The following is a 23049-nucleotide window of genomic DNA, read 5'->3' as shown; positions in this document are numbered from 1 at the left end:
GTAGGATCATTAGCATAGTACTCAGTGGACTTTCAAGTTTCTGAGAAAAAAGGAAGGAATCTTATGTTTGGGCTCAGCAAAAGAGACGTTAGGAAGAAGTAGGAGTTATTGACTAACAGAGATCCAGGTCAATAAGAGTAGGAAGTGGGCTGCTTTGGGAATGACCAGGGAAGCTGGGGACATAAGAAAGGCATGGAGGAGAGTTAGGAGACTTGGAGGAGTGAAGGGATGCAAGAGAAAGAAGAGAAAGACCAGAAGATTAAAGAGACTTTGGGATGTCTACTTTGTGTGTGAGATGGGGGAAGAGAAAATGTGTATAAGATAAACATGAAGAAATACATTATTAACCCTAATGTAGGGACGCAGTGGCTCAGTGGCTAAGATCCTGAGCTTGTCGATCAGAAAGGAAGGCAGTTCAGTGGTTTGGATCCATAGTGCCGTGTAACGGAATCAGCTCCCATTACTTGTCCCAGCTTCTGCCAACCTAGCAGTTCAAGAGCATGTAAAAATGCAAGTAGAAAAATAGGGACCACTTTGGTGGGAAGGTAACAGTGCTCCATGCGCCTTTGGCATTTAGTCATGCCAACCACATGACCATGGAGACGTCTTCGGTCAATGTTGGCTCTTCGGGTTTGAAATGGAGATGAGCACTGCCCCCTAGAGTTGGGAATGAAAACAGATCTAGCACATATGTGAAATGTGCTAGACCTGTTTTCTGTGAAATGGATTTCTGTTTGAGTACAAAAAAGTCATCTGACACATCTGGAAAGAGCCAGATGACAATATATAGGTTTGCTGAGATATTGGTGCCAAGCCATGAAGGGTTTCATAGTTCTGGAACCAGATACTGATACATGCAGTTCTGTTCATAATTTTATGCCACGCCAAAACTGAGAAATGCAATATAGAATATTACAAGAATATCACTCATATATGGTAGCATAAGCATCCCTAAAAAACTGCCATCAAGAATTTCTAGGGTTTCCTGTGGATTTAGCCTTGTTTGTCTGGCATCAAAAGAAGCCTTGCGGCATTCAGCATTGACTAGGTCCCCTACAATCCTCCAATTAATCCTTAAAACCTGTCTTAGTCCTGTCTATTCATTGCCTGATTGAGCTATGTTTCATTTTTAAGTAAAGCTCTTCCAAAGGTTTGAGGCAAGTAATTACAAGCTGAGTTATCATAAAACAAGAAAAGAAAAAAAGTACTAATAGATAGAAAAACTAAAACATTTCATTTCTGTATAAGAAAGCACCTTCCGTCTGCTGCCTTTGCAAAAAATATTTCCACTGTGACTAAAGCAGCCTAAACTTTGCCTTTGGTGAGTTCCCAATATCATTAATTCCATAGCCATATGGCAACCAGAGAAAAATACTTTTTTTGTATCTTCAATGTACTAATAAAAACCAAAGTTTTTTTTTAAAAAAAACAATTCTGCGCTATCAAGTCAGTGTAGACTTATCAACCACATAGGTAGATCTTCTACTCCAGGGTAATATTTCTCCCACTTGGCTCTTCTAGACTTTCAACACTTACATCCATCATTTCATTAATTGAGTCCATCCATCTTATTGCTAGTCGTCGTTGTCTTTTTCCTTCCATCTTTCCCAGCATCACTAGACTTCTCAGGGCAACTGTGTGTTTGCACAATGCGCCCAAACTATAAACATTTCAGCCTGGTCATTAGTAGCTCAAGTGAGACCTCTGGGTTGATTTGTTTTATGATTTGTTTATTTTCTGGGCTTTCCATGGTATTCCCAGGAATCTCCTTCATCACTAAACTTTAAATGCATCAATATTCTTTCTGTATTGTTTCTTCAAAGCCCAACTTTTCTTTGCATAGGGAAACTCATTGCCTACAAGATTTTGATCTCTGAAAGTAGAGACACATCATGGCATCTGAATGATTTTTTTCTGAGGGTTTCATTGCTGCTTTACCCTGTGCTTACCTACGGCATATTTCTTGAAAGCCATAGCACTATACGTAAAAATAAGATACTGATGGTTGACCATGGGTCTTTTCCCTACTTGAAATTTTAATCAGTACCATAACAACCTTGATGTCCTGCTAAGTAGCACAATGCTAGTTTCATCCAATCCCCCATCCAGAATTTAACCAGCCTTCTGTCATCACACCACATTCCAGATAAAAAGGTTTTGTTTCTTATTTAAACAAATAGGGTTTCACCACAGCAATAAGTTGGCTAAAACCTATACAGCTTTGTAATCTCAATCACAGACAGCTAAAGTGAGGAGATCTTCCTTTGGATGTTGTCACAGATGTGAGTATCTCCAGAGATGTGGTCATCTCCCATTTCTTCTGATCACTAATAGACATCTGCTACAGAAAAGTCTTATGATTTTTGTCTTCTCAACCCTCAGCTCCAAGATCCTTTTAATCAAACTATAAGCATAATTATCTCTCTCTATAAGTTGTACTTTCACTTCTAGCTCACTTTTTTTGTCTTCTACCAACTGCATGCCAGCAAAGCATTTCACTGTAACACACCCCAGAAATTGGATAAAGTTGAAGAACCAAAAGGAAAGGAGATAAATATTTCCAAATGCTCTAAAAGTTCTTTTCTATGGAGATTTTCAATCATTCAGATCATGGTTGTCCCAAAAATGTCCTCAAAAGGCAACTGGTCTTTCTTGAGTTTTTTCCTTGAAAACATTTCACTTCTTATCCAAGGATCTTCTTCGGTTCTGACTGAATGGTGAGGAATAGAAGGAAATTCCAAGGTTGCACACCCATTTGCACTTGGATTCAGGTGATCCTGAGAGTACAGATAAATCCCCAAGTGGCCTCAATGACCGACCTTCAGAGTGCTAACAACCAGATGATTGCAAAGAATATAAAGCCTTCTATTCCCCATCCTTATACCTTCCTTCCTTCTCAGAAATTTGAAACTCCAGAGTTCTGTGGCAGCCTTCTCTATCTCACTACCTTAATTTCCTAAGACTGACCCTGTGTGACAAACCAATCGGTGTCAGGGAACTAGCAATGAGCATTTCAGCTCTAAAGGTCTCCAACTACCTTGGCATTATCCAATTAAATGAACATTTGTGAATCACAGGTACTGACAAGATACAAGATATCCATAGACAGTGATTCTGAAGAAGTGATAGTATGAACTGAAGAAGTTTCTTGGATGAGAAGCAAATGTTTTCAAGAAAGAAACCAAGAAAATCCAGTTGCCTTTTGAAAAGAACCTTTGAACAGACTTGTTTCTCAGACCAGTTGACTTTATCTTGCAGGAGAAAGGTTAGCTCTCACCCTCATAAAAGTACCATTAACCTTTAAAAACTAGAATGAGGAGAGGAATAGAGGAGGATGAAATGCTGAATTTTATTTAAAACATTTAAAGTGTATTAAACTGGCTGTTTAGGCTGTTTTCACATCTTTATTGCACTGCGTTATTTTGGCTGTTCTTGCTACCCTCTTTGGTAAGACATCAAATACATAACATGTTTACTAGGTGTTGTGTACATTGGATACAACCCACAATGCAGCTTGTATCCCACACAGATTCCATTGGAAAAGAATGCCGAATTTGTGGGAACTGTTGTTGGAGCATTGTGCTTATTTTTTTTTCTTTTCTTTTCTTTTCACATATTGGCAAAAGTAAACCCATGCATTCCACTGTTCTGGCTGATTTGCATCTAAGCATCAGGTTGTTTAATGAGTTACTATGGTTATGTATATATACACAATATTTTTGATACTATCTCGACAGGGCCTGCAATCCTTCTAACTGTAGTATGTCCTCTTGTCTTCTGGGAGCATGGTTTCCATTTGAAAAGAGCCAAGACATTTAGGAGATAAACTTTTGTGGAAACTGCTGAGCTGGGTTTTTAAAAAAAAAAAAAAAACTTGGCTAGCTGGCAAGTCATATTTCAGCCAGTATGCCACAAACATCTGGAGTGTCACTTTAAAGTAGAGAGATGCTGTCAACAAACAAAGGTTAAATCCAACAGCTTTGCCTTGGTACATTCCCTAACCTTGATTCCTCCCAGTTCCTAAAGGATTCTTTTTAAACTTGAAGGCTACCAAAGATGAATTTATTATCCCTTTTGCAAAAATATGTCTTCTGTGTGATCCTGTAAGGTAGAAACATATAAGTGCTATGCTGAATGAAGTTTTTGATTCAATGAGGTCACTCATCACCCATGTTATGTTTGCATTTAATACCAGTGCTGTGATTCACTCCCTTGTGCCCAGCCTGAGAATTTAGGTCTTCAGAGTTTAGGTGTGTTCTTTTCATACTAATGCAAGGTCAGTTTGTAATATGTCACAGCTTGTCCATGATTTAATTTTGGATGTGATGACTACCCTGGTATGTATTACCAAATTGGTTGGGCATGGACAGATCCTTCTTTCAGAAATGTGCCCTCTAGCTTTTGGGTGTGGAACCAGCCATGATTGTAGGGCAGGGATGGAGGTGTAGCTGTTGTCATCCAGGAATCTCCAATGGCTTTTTGAAGTACTGCACTACACATAGCTAGATGTGATACCATTTTGTTCCCTGCTGCATAAGGGCTTCCCTGCCCAAGTTCTAACAGTTGGGTTATGAAGTTCCTTACATGGATGGTTCTGAAGGACTTCAAGCTGCTTTCTCTGATCCCAAAATCAGAATGCTTGAGATATCATGGCTACAGAATAACAGAGTTGGAAGGGAACTTGGAAGTCTTCTAATCCAACCCCCTGCTCAAGCAGGAAAGAGAATACCTTCTTAGACAAAAGGTTGTCCATGGCAAATGTTCTACCCTGGCAACTATGAACCTGATCCAGATTATTGAGGCCCAGCTTTAAGAGAGGCACACTCCCTGAACTTGGCTTTTGCCTTAGAGCATTGCAACATGAGCTGATATTAGATGATCTTGTCATCAGTCCCTTGTCAAGAATACATTATTCCCTTCTAGCTCTGTGGCTGTCCACAGACCAAAATGCTGAATAATTTCCTATATACTGGTTAGCCAGAGATATTTGAAATATCAGTTAGGGCCCATTAAATTATAGTTTATATTTTGGGGATAGGAATTGTTCTGATGGTAGGTCTGTCTTATGACACTTCTATCACTAAGCCACTCAGATTTTTTTTCATGTTTTATTTATTTTATTTTTATAACATCAAATTTTATCGAACAGTGTGTGTTCTGGGTACAGTTGTGCTTATGTAATCATATTATACATTTTTGCTGTTATAATTCCTTGCCATCATATTAATAATATAATAATATCATAACATTGGTATTTAACATTTAACATCATCTACTTTAACAATTCTTCTCTTTACCATTTCCTCCAGTTGAATCTCCTCCTTTCCAACTTCTATTATTTAGCCACTGATAAAATATGTCCCATATCAAAAAGTATTCTGTTTTTTCTTTATCATTAATAGTAAATGTTAATCTATCCATTTCTGCACAGTCTAAGATTTTCTTAATCACATTCCCCTCAGATGGGATCTCACTATCTTTCCATGGTTGCACAAATACAATTCTAGTTGCAGTTAAAATATGCAAGATCAACTATGTGGTCTTTTTATCATATGTTTCAGGTAGAATGCCCAACAAATATATCTCTGGTTTCAAATCTATATATTGTTTTGTCATTTTCTCCAGCTATCTATGTAATTTTGTCCAATATTTTCTTGCTTTAGAGCAGCCATTCAGAATTCTAAAGGGCCTTGCAATCCTTCAGGGGCTGTCTTATGTCCCCTCACCTTCACATTCGGCCTTTCTTTGTAGGCCATGCTTTGGTCAGAAAAGAGAAGCAAAAGCAAATATAAATAAATAAATACACTCTCAGTAAAATGGTGCTAGAGATTTCTTTGCTTTGCTTTTTCTATTATGTCTGAAAGCATGCAAACTGGGGCTACCCCATACCCTTCTCATTTGGAAATGGCAGAACCCTTCCTGCCAAGCAAGACATTTTTCTGACCATTGATACAGCCTGTTGCTTATCCATTTGCTGTTCTGAAGGATCATAAAGCCCAAGGCAGGCCCTGAACACAAGTTACTCTAGAACTGGACTCTTGTGTAACTCTCCATGTAAAATAAAATTCAGTAATGCCCACATCGTCCTTGTTCATTCATCATCAGGGAAGGTAATACACTATCTGTTTGAATTTAGCACCAAATATTTGAACAGATAATCTTCTTCCATATAGAATGGAAGATAAACAGAATATCAGTTTGTGATACTGAGGAAAGTTCTTCTCTCAAAAAAAGAAAGTTAAGCTTTGTGTGGACATGTAAGAACAATTCATGAAATCAGCCTCAGGATTATTTTTTTTAAGAGAACCAGAAATTTTCACATGCATTCCTTGCTCCCAGACTAAATATACGCCTTCAGGGGAAAGTTAACATGCTGCAATAGTCTCTGGGTTGTGAAACTCTCCTTATATTGTGACCAGGGAAGTATATATATATTTAAGAATTTAATTTTTGTTTGTGGCCTCTTGGAAGTATTTGCCCTTAGACTTGAGAAATTTAGTTTGGTCTCATCCAGATGAAGAAATTACAGGGAATATGTTTAAATAATATATGCTGTACTTCCAAATAAATCACTCACAATATTATCCAGGACTTACTAACGCAAAGCAAAATTCAATTCTACTTACTTTAATAAATTTATGCTTTTAGGCAAGGCAGTTAAAATGTTACTTTGTTTTATTAATTATAGTTGTATAGGCCACATCTAATTGTTGGCAGCCCTTAAGAATATTGTGTGTCAGGCCATGTCATCTGCCTATTGAAGAATTTCTAAGATGACCAGAAATCATTTGTTGCTTCCTGGAATATGAATAACTAGATGGTTCCCAAGTGGGAAAAAGTTGAATATTTTCACTTTATTTACTTTTATGCAGAATATATAAGTAGAAATTGTAGACTAGAAGAAATAGGTATTGGAATTAAAGTTGTTGAAATATAATGAATCTCAGATAAGCTAGTGACACCTTGGATAGATGATAGGAGAACATTTAAGGAATCCTGTTGTAGTAGAAAGAAGAAATATCTATTGCCTGACATCTTTTTTTAAAGAAAACATTTAAGGTTATGTCAACAGGCAATGCTAACCTAACTGGAACAATAACAGACTTCATCTTCCTTGGCTCAAAATTTCCATAGAGAGGGCTTTGAAATTAAGAAACTTTGGCTACTTAGGAGAAAGACAATCAAAATGCAGAAACTTCACATAGAGAACAAGCCTTTGCTTTATTTTCCCAGTTGGAATCTATAGTTTTGAAAGGCTGACTATCAATAAAGTTGAACAACAACAACAAAATGATGCCTCTGAATTATGAAGCTGGATAAAATTGCTGAGCATAACGTGGGCTTCAAATCAAGTCATTCAACAGTTGATGAAGTAAAATCAGACAGCTCATTAGAAGGATTAATAATGCTGTTAAAGTTTAAATATTAAAGAGTAATTAAAGAATAACAGATGTATAGAAAATTGAAGAAAATCAAACAGAGCATGACAGAAACAATTGACTAGATACTATCATTCATAACACAAGCATTAGTTTGTGCATTAGCTTGTGTTATGAATGATAGTATAAAAATATTTTTATGACTGTCATGATGCAGATATTATGTTACTCCCATTGCAATGATCAGGCAACATGGAGATTTTCTGATCTAAAAGCAATCAAGTTCACAAACCAGTAATTGCCCTTGTTATCCATCAACCAAATTATCCTCTGCTGTTCCCTCTGCTGTATACAGGTCACTACTGGCATTACCAGACCAATCTTAGTTTTAGAAATTGGATTTATTGCTCTAAGTGGGGATGTATTTATAGCATGACAATTATCTTGTAAAGCATATAATAAATTCTGCTCTTCTCTCTTCCTCTGTAATTGTATTCTACATTCATTATAATTTAAACACATCAGCAAATGCTTGCCAAGCATTAATGTTAATACAAAAAAAAATCCACTCTGAATATGTGCATTTTCTCATTGTAACCTCACTTAAATTCTTAAAAATAGCAAGCACCATTTTTAAACGTTGAAAATTACAAATGAGGCTTTTTAATCAAGCCCTTATCTGGATAGCTGCTTCCCCCTTACTTTTATATATATATATATATATATATATATATATATATATATATATATATATATATATATATATATATATATATATATATATATATATATATATATATATATATATATATATATATACACACACACACACACACACACACACACACACACACACACACACACACACACACACACACACACACACACACACATACACATACACATACACATACATATATATATATATATATATATATATATATATATATATATATATATATATATTTAAGATAAGAAAGTATGTAAGAAGAAACAACCCTAACTCACCTTGGGAGACCCATTCTAGTTCACAGGCACATCATTACCTGCTTCAGCTGATATTCCTGGGACTCAGTTGCAAAAATCCAATCCTAGATGCATCACTGAGTCAGGAAAGTAGGATAGAATTTGCTATCCATGCATCATCTTACCTTTTACTATCATGTTTCTCTGAAAATATGTCCTATGTTTCCCCAAAAGTAAGTCCTATCTTCATTTTTACATGTGCATCCAATATAAGACCTACTTCCAAAATAAGCCCTAATTAACATTCTACCCACTCTGGGGTGCAGGGGGTGGGTCAAGGTACACAGGTAAAAATTAAGCTAAGGTGAGGGTGTGGGGGTGGAGCTGCCCTTCTTACCAGGCCCCAACACCTGCCTCAACTTGCAGACTCACTTCTTCTGTGGCCGCTTGCCACCGCTCGCACACATTGCCCCCAGCCTCCGTTTTGCCATCAGAGGCCTTCCAGAAAGTCCTCTGCAACCAAGAAATGAGGCCCGGATTGATCATTCTGGAACTCTGTTATCGGCTGCAGATGACTTTTCAGAAGGCCTCTGAAGGTGAAATGGAAGCCAGGGGGTGATGTGAGCGAGCTGCAGAAGAAGTGGCCCGGCAGGAGGCTTATGCCAGGTGGGGCTGTTGGTGCTGCCACCACGAGGTGAGTCAGTAATTAGACCCCACCAAAAATAAGGCCCGGTGTCTTTTTTTGTGGCCAAAATAATATAAGACCGGATCTTATTTTTGGGGAAACATGGTACTTCCCTTATGTGAAATGATGGGAGCAAGATAGTAAACTGCACATTGCTATGAAACATTTTGTGTAGGCAATTTAGTAGACTTGAGAAGCTGAGCAGGAGCTGTAGGATCATCTCTACTACATTGTAAAAACAGGCCAGTATATATGGGTCCTTAACTAAGCTCTCGAACAAAATGGCAATGCAAATTTTCCATAGGTCACAGCTTCATGATGACAATCCTCTAGGAATTGATCAGCAGCTCTCTAAAAGCTCTGCAGAGGAGGCATAATAATTTTTCTCCACTGCTGTTATGCTGTGGCAGGAGCTATAAGTGATATTGAAAGGAGATTCACCAAAAGAGAGTCCAGAGTGGTCAGGTGAGAAAAGATTGCTTCAACAATGATCTCTTAACAAGAACCTTTTCCTAATGCTTATTTATCTATTCAGATAATTTAAAAAACCAATGAAATAAGTGAAATTTACTTTTTAGTAAACAAATTTACACTGAAGTAAAAATCAGTAGTACATATAAGAAGTGGTTGTCCCAGAGGAACAGGATCTGACTTGATTTGCTAGTGATGAATTGGGTGCAGTTGTATCTTAATTATTAAATTTATTATCATGGCCAATCTACGGCTTGGTCTTTAAAGCCACTCATGCAGCTCATTCATTGTGCATTCTACATTCATCCCTCATTTCATGGTTCATGATAAATATAGCTTGCCACTCAATCTGAACCACAAAGAGCAATTTCTATAAGGTATTGTTTGCTATGCACCCAGAATTGGAAACCACAGGTTAAAATAGGTTTCCAGTTGTGGCTCAGAGACAAACTGATGACTTACGTAACCATAGCTTACCTAATTTGGACATAATGATGGGCTATATTTATCATGATCTAGGAAATGGAGGAGTGAATCAGGTCACACAAAGGATAACAAGATGTCTCTACAAATAAACCATGTTTCATCTTGGTATATGAACTATGCTATGGATTCAAAAAACAGGGAACTTAAGCTGCTAGCCAGTACAAAGTACAAGGATAATATATTACCTATATTATCATGCATTAGTATTTAGGCCTAACATTCTTAAGGCCTGAGAATCACATGGATCACCTTTTTTATTACTAAACCACTTGGCTTGCTAAATATATAGAAAAGTCCTTTTGATTATGCTCCTTCAATCAGAGGTCTGTTTTCTGGCTTATGGGAAATACCTTTCCTGTATATTGCTCCAAGCTATGGAACACACTCCCTTAGAATTTATTCAATATGTTTTTATACTGCTTTCTTGTAAGATTCAATAGGTCATCAATACTGCAACTTAAAACCCCATGGCATGCATAACTCATGGAATATTGCTAGAAGACATCCAATGAAAAATATTTGGAAATAAATGCTTTTTGAAAAGTATGGTTCTTACTGTCTTCAGAAATTCAAGTGTAGGACTGGCACAAGGTCTTCCATAGAGTTGGGGCCAACAGGGAAAAGGGCTATCTTTGAGTCCCAATCTAACTTCCTATGGGTGTATGGGATACTGAGGACCCATCCTAGAAGATCACAAAGTATGGAGAAAAAGGAATCTTTCTGAATAAGGTAGTCCCTGAACCTTGATGGAATTGGATTACCCCCTTATCCTCTTAGTGTTTAAATAATCTTTATAAACACACATCTCTTTCCCCATCATTTGCTCCGTTTTATTGTTTTAGTCTGCTTTGTTTCTAAACTTTGTTAGACATCCTTGAGGTCTTGCCAAAGTAAAATGGCAAACAGTATGGTATATCAATACAATACAATACCATACCATACCATACCATACCATACCATACCATACCATACCATACCATACCATACCATACAATACAATACAATACAATACAATACAATAGCAGAGCTGGAAGGGACCTTGGAGATTTTCTAGTCCAACTCTCTGCCTAGGCAGGAAACCCTATACCATTTCAGACAAATGGTTATCCAACATCTTCTTAAAGACTTCCAGTGTTGGGGCATTCACAACTTCTGGAGGCAAGCTGTTCCACTGATTAATTGTTCTAACTGTCAGGAAATTTCTCCTCAGTTCTAAGTTGCTTCTCTCCTTGATTAATTTCCACCCATTGCTTCTTGTTCTACCCTCAGGTGCCTAAGGAAATAGTTTGACTCCCTTTTCTTTGTGGCAATCCCTGAGATATTGGAACACTGCTATCATATCTCACCTAGTCCTTCTTTCTATTAAACTAGACATCCCCAGTTCCTGCAACCGTTCATATGTTTTAGTCTCCAGTCCCCTAATCATCTTTGTTGCTCTTCTCTGCATTCTTTCTAGAGTCTCCACATCTTTTCTACATCGTGGTGACCAAAACTGAATGCAGTATTCCAAGTGTTAAAGCAATGCATTTCTTTGTTCTGTTTTATCAAATTGAAAGGAGTGGGAGGGGGGGGAGATTGATTCACTAAATCTTCATTGCCTGGAGAAAAATGCTTTTAGAGAGCCCTCTAAGAGCAATATAGGCATTTAAATTACAATTGTATTAACTGGAGGGGAAATGAGACAGTTATGATCTTTCAAATAGCAGGCACTCCTAGCGTATACATTTCAGTGGAACAGTAGGGATAAAGTGGAACAATTGAAATGCTATTTTTCACATACGTTTTTTTCTGCACTATTGTGGTCTTGCTGAATGCAACATACAAGGTCCACAAGGATTTGAGGAAACTCCTCCTTTATTCTATGTATATAAAGTGCCAATATTTATTTAAAGTTGTCCATAACAGGATTTAAGATAAGATTCCTGACATCTTGGAATTCCCAGGATCATTTCCGTATAATTTATGTATGTTGCACAACTTTAAAAAGTACTGTATTTTCAAGCCCTGGCAGGCATGATATAAGGGTGGTTGTCTTTGTTTCCTGGGCAGATCCCCGGGTCAAAAGGTAGACCACTTTATCTCTAGTTCATCAGTGAAATGTTGCATATAACAGCATTTGCCATTAACCACTCCTCAGTTTATTTTTAAAACATCATAAACTCCTTAATGTTTGCTATGCTCTTACTGCAGTAAATATGCCAACAACCTGTTGAGAGGATTGAAGTAAAAAAGAAGCTGTGTGTGAGCTGATTTCTGCATATTAGTGGTAAGAAACCACTTAGATTGGTCAGGTTAATCCCATAATGGCACATGAAGAATTTCTGTTTGCCCATATAATCCACAAGCGGAATCAAGCACTGAAAACCTGCACTTCTAAAATGTGCATGAGGACTATGATTAAGCAATGTATTGATAGAAGCTCTTTAATTCTGCAGCTTCATCAAAGAGAATAACAAAAGTCAGTCTGCAAATAATGCTATGCTTTAAATGGATGGTTATTTGGTGTGGCTTGAAAGAGTTATTTTCTTCAAATGTTCTTCAAAGGAAATTTCCCCATCTTATTTTAGGAAAGAAAAAAAATGAGTCTGTATATATGGTGCCATGATGGAAGGTAAATAGCTTCTATTTAAAATGAGAACCATTCTAGGGTCTAAGGGATACATGAGAGGATTTATGGGTCACCATTGTTTGAATCTCTATAGTTTCACACAATCTACATCTGCCTTCATTTATTCACTCCAGTTATTTTTAGGACTAAAACTACAACTCCCAATATCCCTCATTGGTCAAGCTGCTTGGTAAGTTGAGGATTTAAGTCCATTTTAAGGTTACCTGTTTGGGGAAGATCATTCTAAAATTTAGGGATTGCTGAAATAGTTAAAGTAACCTGAACAGAGGTGATATGATCTTTGAAATTCTAGAAGTGTCTATTTTAATTGGGATGTGAGACATGAAGAACAAATAAGAACATAACATTTTATTGGATTTCAATATTTATTGTATAAGAGAAACAAAATAAATAATAAAGTCCTAGTTAGCATTCTTTCTTCCACAGATGTTTAATTCCCACCACCCTCTTTCAAAAAAGTATTCATGACCGGCTCCAAACATATTATAGTTATAATATATTGACATCTCAAAGAATTGGCAGATATAAACAGACATAAAGCTGAAAGATGAATGCTAATTTATATCATAACTTTTTAGATGCAATATAACGTAAATTATTTAGGCACACTATTAATGAATAAAATGCATTTAGTTATAATTTGTAGATAAAATCTCAGTCAACATATGTAAAATAGAATTGAAATCTATTTATTTGTTTATTTATTTACTTATTTCTTAAACAAATTTCATTGCTGCCCATCTATCAGAATGAATTGTTGGTGGCAAACAAAATAAAAACACAATATAATAAATAGGCTATTTAAAATAATAAACAATAAGCAATATTGAGTCCCTAATAAAACTTATATTCAATCACCAACCAAATGAATCCACCAGAATCTAGATAAAGTTATGCAACTTAATAGAATCATAGGCCTGGAAGGAATCTTGGAGATCTTCTAGTCCACCTCCTGCCCAAGGCAGGAGTCTGCTATCAGGTCACTGCCAAGCCTTCTCTTCATTCGGCTAAGTATAACTACTTATCTTAGTTGTTCATTGTATAATTCACCTCGAGGTATTCAAGCAGACTTAATAAATAAAGCATCAACACTGTGAAAATATCAGCATCGCTCTTCATCCCATCATGGCATAACTAGTGGCTACGCTTGCATGTCACACAGTCATAATCTAGACTGCAAAAGTCAGGCAAATCACTAGTTGCTGAAAACACTCTTGGCTAACATCTTGTGATCCCCCAGGTTTCATTGGGTCATATACGGTAGCCGTAATCTAATCTGATTTGTTTGACTTTGGCTTGGTGTTTGTACACATCCCATCAGTTGTAACTTGTTCTGCTAATCCAGATGCTTTCTTTTCCAAATACCATCATCTGGCATGCATATCTAGTCCTTGGCATAAAGGAATGTCATGTTTTCAAAAGCAAAGTGGAAAATAAGAGCAAAGCCAACGAGATGGAGAGAAATTCTGTTCAAAGCAGGCATAGGATCTAGGTAGAGACCAGTTAGCTGATTAACATTCCAGACGTTTTTTCCCAGCCTATAAAATATTCAGCTGACTTTATTCTACAGTCATATCTGTTTCTTCTTCCTGGCCTGATTTTTATTAAATCTCCCTCCCCCTTTTCTCTTCTATCTCTATTTTTTTCTCCTGCCTCTCTTTTTATCAGCTTTCCCCCAATTGTCTTCTTGTCCTTCCTTTATTTTCTGGTCTCTTAACCCACCTTTTTGGAAAACATAAACTTCAGAAAGAAGTTTCCACATCATTGTCTGGCTTTGGCCATTAAATATATGCTTTTTTCCTTGTCTTTCTCTCGCTTCTTACTTCTGTATCCTGCAGAGCACTGGGTAAGTACAGTCGGTTCCATTGAAAAGTATTCTGATCCAAAGGCTTGCTTGTAATACATAGACTAGCAAAAAGTAAATTTAAATGCTTGAAACTTGTCTACTTCATTGGATTATTGGGACCAATGGGTGACATGGTGTTTCCAAAATCTCATTGTGATAAGCAAGTACATGTGAACAAGTCTGGCTGAAAATGGTGTGGAAATGAGGTCCAATTAATTTAAATGACATTAGTTGGGTCAGGAAATTATAGGAATTAAAAGGCAAACTGTTTTTTTAAAAAGTATAATTATGAGGGTAGTGGACAAGGACCTCAAGAGCCCATTCTTAGCCCTGTAAGCCACTGAGTAACTCCTCAGATCAATCAGTTGTTGATGGAAATTGAAGGACAGAACATTGTGTACACTGGCTTGAGAACATAATATATATTGGCTTTGGTTGTACAGGAAAGGTGGGATAAAACTTGGCCAAAACTCCTGAGGACCCTGGCAATAGCAGGTTATCTAGACATGTTTCAGTCGAGGTTCAGACTGGGATTCACTATGGGATTAGTGGTTCTGGGTGCCGTCCATTAAACAGTGTCATTTTACAGGATCTAGGAAGTATGTCTTCTTAATGATGGTTCATGTCTGTGGAATGATTTGAAGTGTTTCCATCCTTTCGACTTTTTACAAACTGCCTAAGATCTCATTAGTCTTCTAGGTTTTGAACCAGGATGGGCATTGGCTGCTTGGCTTTGTTTTCTAATCAACTGCCTTCTTTTTCTCCTCAATATTTTGTCGAATCTGTAAACCCCTCCCCCCTGATGTGCTATGCAATTGGGTAACTTCAAAACTGAAGCAAGCAAATAAATAAATAAAATTCTTTTTAAAATGGATTTCTGTTTTACAGTGAATTCTGTTAGAATTCTAAGGCCCAGTTTCTCTCAGCATGAAGAGAATAACAGCAGTTGCAGTAGTCTTTGGTAAGTGCATCCTATTTTTTAATCTCGGCTTTATTTGTTACCCCATAATTTTAGATAAAATTAAATCAGGCAGATAAATCAGAGAGTCTCTGAAAATTTGTAATTAAAGTAGTAACATCAGAAAATGTGAAAATCAAACATTAAAAAAAACTTGAGACAATGACAACATTACTAGAAAATCTTATTATTTCACTTAGAGAATTGAAAGAGAGCTATAAATAATCCCAGAATATCATTCAGCCCATGAATTTTTAATAGGTATTGTACATTTTTTTATACTTATCTATTTTGTCTTAGTTTTGCTGCTGATTTGTGTGTATGCTACTAAAGAAACTACAAAGAGGAACAGGAAATCCAAACAATGTAAGTAAACAAAACGATGTAAATGTACTGTATGATCTCAGTCTTTTGTGAGAAAACTGTCTCCAAGAATACACATTCTGTACAAATGATGTAGCCTCCAATATCTTCCATTAACAGTAATCATAATTCTCACTTAAGCTATTCCCACTTATTCCCCCTTAAACTGTTTCCCACCCCAGTCCAGACTGCTGCATGCTGATTTTGTTTCTAATGCATCATTTATTCTGAAACTCTTTTCGTGTGCCAGATGCTTCTTGTTGCTCCCTTCAGAGTAAATAATATTATTTTGCATTCAGGAAAGATGTAATAATTGTGAGCAAAATAAAGACACATGACAAGATGAGGCTGGACAAGGGATGGGGGAAGAAATTTTATTTTCAAATTTAAAGTACAACAGCACCATTCACTACAGGTAATCCTCAACATATGATGACAATTGGGACCAGAATCTTGGTCACTAAGCAATTCAATTGTTAAATTAGTCATCATGTGACTGAACCCAATTTTACAACCAGTTGTTAAGCAAATGCTGTGGTCATTAAGTGAATCACATGGTTTTTAAACATATCCGCCTTCCCTAATTGAGTTTGCTTGGAAAATGTATTGGAACCACAAAGGTTTTACTTACCATTGGTAGAATAAAGCCATTACTGATGCAGTGAATATTCAAGGGCCCATCTATTAACAATTATGGCATATAGAAAATTTCAGTTTGTATGAGATTTGTACATGGCAAAAAGCATGAATTAATGTATAAAATGAAAGAAGACAAATGGCTGCTAAGAGAAGGAAGAAGGATGTAATATAAAGTGGCCTGATCTTGTGCATGGAGTCAATACACATATGCATAGAACTGGTGGTTTAATTATGAAGCAATGCTAGGCTGGAAGTAATGCCAAATGTAGGAAATGGAATGTTATTTCTGGCAACTCCTAAACTGTCAGCACATCTGAAAGAGGAAAGGGTAAAAATCATCTCAACTTTTCTTATCTATATAAGTATCAACATTAGAAAGACTATAAATCACATAGGCCCTAATCTATATGCCAAACTAATTAGTCTACAGGCAGTTATTCAACATTATATTTGGAAAGATAAAAATAGAACATCTTCTGCATGTAGTGATGCAGTCATAATTTAATGGCAGAACATATGATTTGCATCTCAAAGATCTCATGTTCAATCTCAACATCCCTAGCTAGATTGGAAAAACCATTGCCAGAAATCATGGAACCAGGGTTTAACATTTTCAGGTGCTGCATTGTGCAGTGGTATAGGCTTAAAATCATCATCAACAGCAACATTCCTGAACTCTGGCAAGTTTGCTAAATCTTTCAAAATTTCATCAATTGAGTATCTTTGCTAGAGAGGAGTTAGAGAAGTTACAGAGAACTGGTAAAGAGAAGTTGGGTTCCAACACCAATCCAAACACTTGGAAAACTAAAACTAAACCAGCTTGGATCCTGAATATCTTCTGCCCATTAGTGTTTTCACTTGAAAATTTGAAAAATTGTTTATATGAAGACTTTGCTCATATTTCTGTAATAATCTAGAGCATAGAATCTTCCAGATATGCTTGGATGACAATTCTTTTGAATTCCTAAGCTAATAGCATGAAATTTTGGGAGTTGAAATCCCAATGTATCTGAAAAGCTAAAAGATCTGAATAATTTATACCAAATTGCTAGATTACAGCAATTATATATGGAATTAAATGCATAATTCAAATATTATTGTTTTGATGTGAAATCAATAATATGGATATGATTATTACTTTATTCCAATGAATATTAGGCAATTTGCAACTGGGGTGTGAAAGAGTAAACTCCTTGGAGATATCCGGCAGTTGGCAGTTTTATTTATTTATTTTTTCATTTTTAAAGATTAAGGATTCAGTGCTGAATATGTGAATATTTTAAAACTGGCATAAAAGCACATGAATAATAGACCCAATTGCTAGCACTTCTTTGTTTTCTGCAAAGCTTTTGTGTCAGATTATACTAAAGCATAACATTTAACTTTTATCTTCACAGCTGTTCCACAGATTGAGTGTGCCATCAAAGCTGCAAAGATCATCAACCCAGAATTTATTGCTAAGTGTCCCTTGGGATGTCAGGATGTTAAATATCGGGTTTATGGCACTGATATCTATGCCTCTTTTTCCAGTGTTTGTGCTGCTGCTATTCACAGGTTAGCAGAATTGATCTTTAATTCAAAATAGCATCCAAAATCGAAAAGAAAAATATCAGCATGCTCAACACTAGCAATAAATGTAAGAGTCAAAACAGGATGTGTTTCTTTTTTCCTCACCAAAAATTTTGTATAACTCCCAAAAGATAAGAAAAATAAGATTAGGAAATAAAAGGTAGCCTATAGTCAAATCTATAAAAACAATGATTGTGAGTAGGGTTCAGGTTTGTGTATCCTAATGTATATTTAGAAGATGGGAAATAGGTCTTCTTTAATTCAACTTAATGAGCAAAAGGGCAACTTTTGCAAAATGTTTTAAAGGGTATGGATTTATGAGGGAAATAACTGTAGATCTGAGAAAATTGCAGAGATAAGAATAGATCAATGATATTTCCCCTTTTTTATACTGGGAAATGATAATAGACCCTTCCCTCTGGGATAGGATCAACCAGAACTTTTTGGAAATGCCAGGGTAGAAGATATCTTTTAGAAAACCACAGAATCATCTTTTTATACATTAGGCTTAACTTATCTAAATGTCTACTAATACTTAGAACAGAGAGTTTCATTTTGATATATTCTGACTGTAGAATTATTTTTAGGCTTAGAATTATCAAGTACTTTGTCATATGGATTCAGGTTTGAACAATGGAGTTAATAAGCAATTCGGTGCACTTGAAAGAAGGACAAACCCAGTTCAAAAAAAACAATCTTAGAATCATGTGGAGGCTGTCTGAAAAATCATATGTGCCATAGCAATCTAGAACACCATGATGCCACTCCCTGATTTCAATGAAGACCTACAGAAGCTTTTGAATATGATGTAATAATGTCCCACACAGTGGTGAGTTCCTACCGGTTTGGACCAGTTCGGCCGAACCGGTAAAAGTTTGGCGGCCTGGGTTGCTGAAACTGACAGCAACCCAGGCCTGCCACGCTCCCAAACCAATTCTCCCAGTGGCACTTATGATGCTGCCATCTTGTTTTTGCTTCTGCGCATGCGCAGAGCAATTTTTGTTGTACTGCGCATCCGTACGCAGCGTACATGAAGCCCGTGTGTCCGCACGGCACTTCCCTGAATGAACCGGCAGTAGTGGCTGCCAGAACCCACAACTGGTTCCACATAAAGGAAAGGGCTGGAAACAGGTCTTCCAAGTGGACTGAATTTATATGTATTGAGCTTGTAATTCAATGATCACTTTGAGCTCTGGTAAGTTAACAATGTACTCATGTCATTAATATGTTATTTTGACAGTGGAATTATTGACAACTCTGGAGGAAAAGTCTTAGTTCAAAAAGTTGCTGGTCAATCTGGGTACAAGGGTAGTTTTTCCAATGGAATCCGTTCACTTTCATTACCACGATGGAGGGAATCTTTCATACTTTCAGGTAAATTCCTTCCTTCCTTTCCCCTTCCTTTTTCTATATGTCATTTCTCAATATTTAAAAAACATAAGAAACTCTGAGAAACTCTGATGTGAAAGGTAGCAATTAAATGCTACACAGTAATCACTCAAGAATGAATGTAATTGTTTTTCCCTTTTATGACATTTTAGAAAGATTAGGGCCATGAGATTCATTTTTTCATTTCCTAGACAGCATTTAACCTCTTTTCAATACAACTCTAACCACTACTAACAACAGGTTAGGGTATTCTTGTTTTAAGGATTGCAGTATATCTGTATTCATATCCCTAATCAAATGTTTCCAGCAAAGAGACGGAGTGCTGAAGTTGGGAAGGTGGAGAAGACAGAGAATATTCTTTTTTTCACTGTGGAGAAAAGGAATAGTTATGTAGGTATCTCAGGGATGCCTGCTTGGTTCTCATTATAATTTATAGTTATAAATTATAGTTATAACAGTAAAAGCAAATACAAAGTGGAAAAATATAGAATAAAAAGAAATAGCAGAAGGTGCAGAAAAGAGGAAAAAAGAAAAAAAAAGAAAAGAAAGGAAATAACAATATAGTAAAGAATCTATATATGATTTCTCAACTTTTTCACACAAATATAAATACTTTTGGTAACTTATCATCTTTTCTTAAACTAGAATAAACAATTTCTTCTTTTATTATTCCATCTCTTAGCTATAAACAAATCTATAAATCATCATTATTTCATTCCAAAAGCCCATTAAGGGTTATCAGAGGGTTACCAAAGATAACAAAATATCTATTTTAACCTTGATAAAATAAACCAACTTTATATTCATTCCCTTTGTTTCTAATCTTCATTCAAATAATTTCATAGAACATAATTTCTTTTCCTTTTTTTCTTATTCCTTCTAATCAGAGTCTGAAAAACTTTAACAACCCTCTTTGTAAATCCATTGTAGAAAAAAAAACCAAGGTTGTTCTCTTGGTTTGTTTTTAATTAATTAATTGACTCTTTTAATTATTAAAATATTAGCTGGTTTCTTTGCTTCATTTGTATAACATCTTTTTCCATGCCATTTAAAAATCCACTTTCAATTCAGTCCCAATCTTATCAGGTAGCACTTGTTCTTCTTCCATAACAACTTTTGAACATAGTCTATTTATAGAGGCAGACACTATTATAACTAACTTCTGAGTATATTATTCAAAACATCCTTCAATATGTCCAACGTTAGAATATTTTGTTTCATAATTGTAAATCTAGTTTAAATATACTTCTCCTTTAATTGAAATCTTTAGTTTCTTCTAACACCAATAGTGTCCAATTTTTAAAATCTGTTTTTTTAAAATCAAAACAAAAGCATTTTCCCACAGAAAAAAATCTTTGTAATTAATTCCAAAATCTTATTTCTAATTTATCTAGATCCTAGTTCATTTTTATCTTTCTAAAATCAGACTTTTAGTCACACTTTTACTTGAGCGATTTTCCTTTTATTTGGAAAAAAGATAAATTTGTAGTAGAAATGTGTTCCACTAAGGATTGAAGGAAATACCTATTTAGGTTTATGTTAGACCCTGGATTTGGGTTTGAATATGCCAGATCATAGTAAAGATAAAATAACTTATAATAAGCTATGATGATAAATCATAGCATTGGCATAGCATATCATCCACATCAAATCTGTGGCTGAGCTTTCTTAAACACACAAATTGGGAGTTAAATTAAGACTGTCTGAGCTCAGTATTCAAGACAAAACATTTCCAAATATTAAGCCTAACTTTGGAGATGATGAGTGCCTTCCAGATGAGTTTAGAAAATTGAAACAAGCATGTGACTATTTTTAGTTTCCATATTAAATATATATATATATATATAGTGCAGTGGGCACACTTTTCTTAGCAGCTTCTTTAGTAAACTGTCTCCAGCAAATTAACTTTTATTTTTGGCTCTCTCGTGATAATAACAGATGGCTAAAAGAATATAAAAACATTACGTAACCACCACTTTAGAAAATGAGAAAGTCAATAAAACAGCTTCCATTCAAATATACCAATAGGATCTCGTCAAGAGGTAGGGGGCAGCAAATCAGTGTGGTTGATGAATATTTAGTAGGTCCATAGATCTATATTATCTATGATGATGATGAAGATATATGATGATTATGTTATCCAATGTGTGTATGTGTCTGTTTCTGTGTCTGTGTGTCTGTGTCTATGTGTAGACATACAGTAGATATAGACCACATTTAATTAATATCTATCAAGATCTATAGCTATACATAATATATATGATCAAAATGAAATCTTTCTGGTTCCAGATATAGAGAGAATTGAAGACAATAATGCAAAGAAACCAATTGAAACAGCTGAAAAAGTAGGATGTTAAAGCCTTTGCTTTTAGTCATTAAATTCCGTAAAGCTACATTTATTGAGGGAGAACCAGAAAACTAAATGAAAATGCACAAGAAAAGTCACATTAATATTCCTAAAATAGTTCCCCCATTGTTATTGAAGTTAATAGAAAGTTATTAATATAAAGTTATTAATTTGTGGAAATATGGGAGATCCAAGGGACCATGTGTTTTTATAGAGGTTTTATTCTGATTGGGGGAGGGGTTAATATTTTGTGGGAACCCCAGGTTTGTGTTACAATTAGGCCTGCTTTGTAGGTCTTTTAAAATAAATAAATAAAAATATATAATTCAATAACAAATATCACAATATGGGACCGATTGAGAATTTTCATTTTGTGATTTTTTTTAAAAAGGCACTTGAAAACAAATTCAGTGACTAAAAGCTTTCCATTCCAAATACTCTAACTTTGCAACTTTAAGCCTGGAGGACTTCAACTTCTAGAATTCCCCAGCCAGCAAAGCTGGCAAAGCCAGGTTTTGATACCCTTCTGGAAGGCCAAAAAGGAGGGGAAATTTCTCACCTCCAGTGGTAGAATGTTCCACAGGAATGGGGCCACAGTAGAAAAAGCTCTTCTCCTTGACCTTGCTTACTTCAATTCCTTAGGGCTATGATCTCAGGAATCATGGTGTCCATGAGGAAAGTCAGGTGGAATAACTGCCCCCTTGTGTAAATGGTGCCTGTGGTGTAATTGGTGTCAACCAGACTGTAAGTCCATAATTATAGCAATAGCCCATTATAGCAATAGCACTTAGACTTATATACCATTTTACAGCCTCCCTAAGCAGTTTTCAGAGTCAGCATGTTGCCCCCAACAATTTGGGTCCTCATTTTACCCACCTCAGAAGGATGGAAGGCTGAGTCAACCTTACGCCTGGTAAGATTTGAACTGCCAAATTGAGGGCAGGCAGCAGGCAGCAGAAGTAACCTGCAGTACTGCACTCTAACCATATCGCTACCGTGGCTATGACATAATCATATGTGACATCATTGAATACAAGTGTTCAGTCCTTGATATACCTTGCATAGGTGATGCAGCCCTCAATTTCCTACCTGCTGGCTTAAAATTGTAGGTGCTTTTATGATCATATGATAAATTATTCATTGACTGAAGCTTTCGGATTTTTTTTTTTTTAGAAGGCAAGCCCAAAAGAGGTGTGCAGTACCCATCAACTCTGACCTATTCGTCTTCTGAAAGCACAGTCACTAAAGGCAAGTGATGGATTTTCTGCTAGAGGTTGTATTATTGTTTTTGAGCAGGATCAATTTGTAACCATGCTAATTTA

At 36.0% G+C, this 23049-nt stretch overlaps 1 protein-coding gene across 1 annotated transcript in view; it reads left to right on the top strand.

Annotated features, from left to right (window-relative positions):
• The window catches only part of VIT (vitrin), a 48194-nt gene that overhangs the window by 2830 nt on the left and 22315 nt on the right, over nt 1-23049 (top strand). Inside the window, exons 2-6 of the mRNA XM_014073562.2 lie at nt 15351-15423; nt 15721-15786; nt 17820-17976; nt 19232-19365; nt 22901-22975. Coding sequence (XP_013929037.2) covers nt 15390-15423; nt 15721-15786; nt 17820-17976; nt 19232-19365; nt 22901-22975 — 466 coding nt within the window. The 5' untranslated portion in view covers nt 15351-15389. The remainder of the gene's footprint in view (nt 1-15350; nt 15424-15720; nt 15787-17819; nt 17977-19231; nt 19366-22900; nt 22976-23049) is intronic.

The sequence above is a fragment of the Thamnophis sirtalis genome, unplaced genomic scaffold (genome assembly GCF_051295495.1).
Source record: "Thamnophis sirtalis isolate CommonGarterSnake01/CBP01778 unplaced genomic scaffold, rThaSir2_p1.2 scaffold_6, whole genome shotgun sequence".
NCBI lineage: Eukaryota > Metazoa > Chordata > Lepidosauria > Squamata > Natricidae > Thamnophis > Thamnophis sirtalis.
This window is presented reverse-complemented; position numbering and strand designations above follow the sequence as displayed.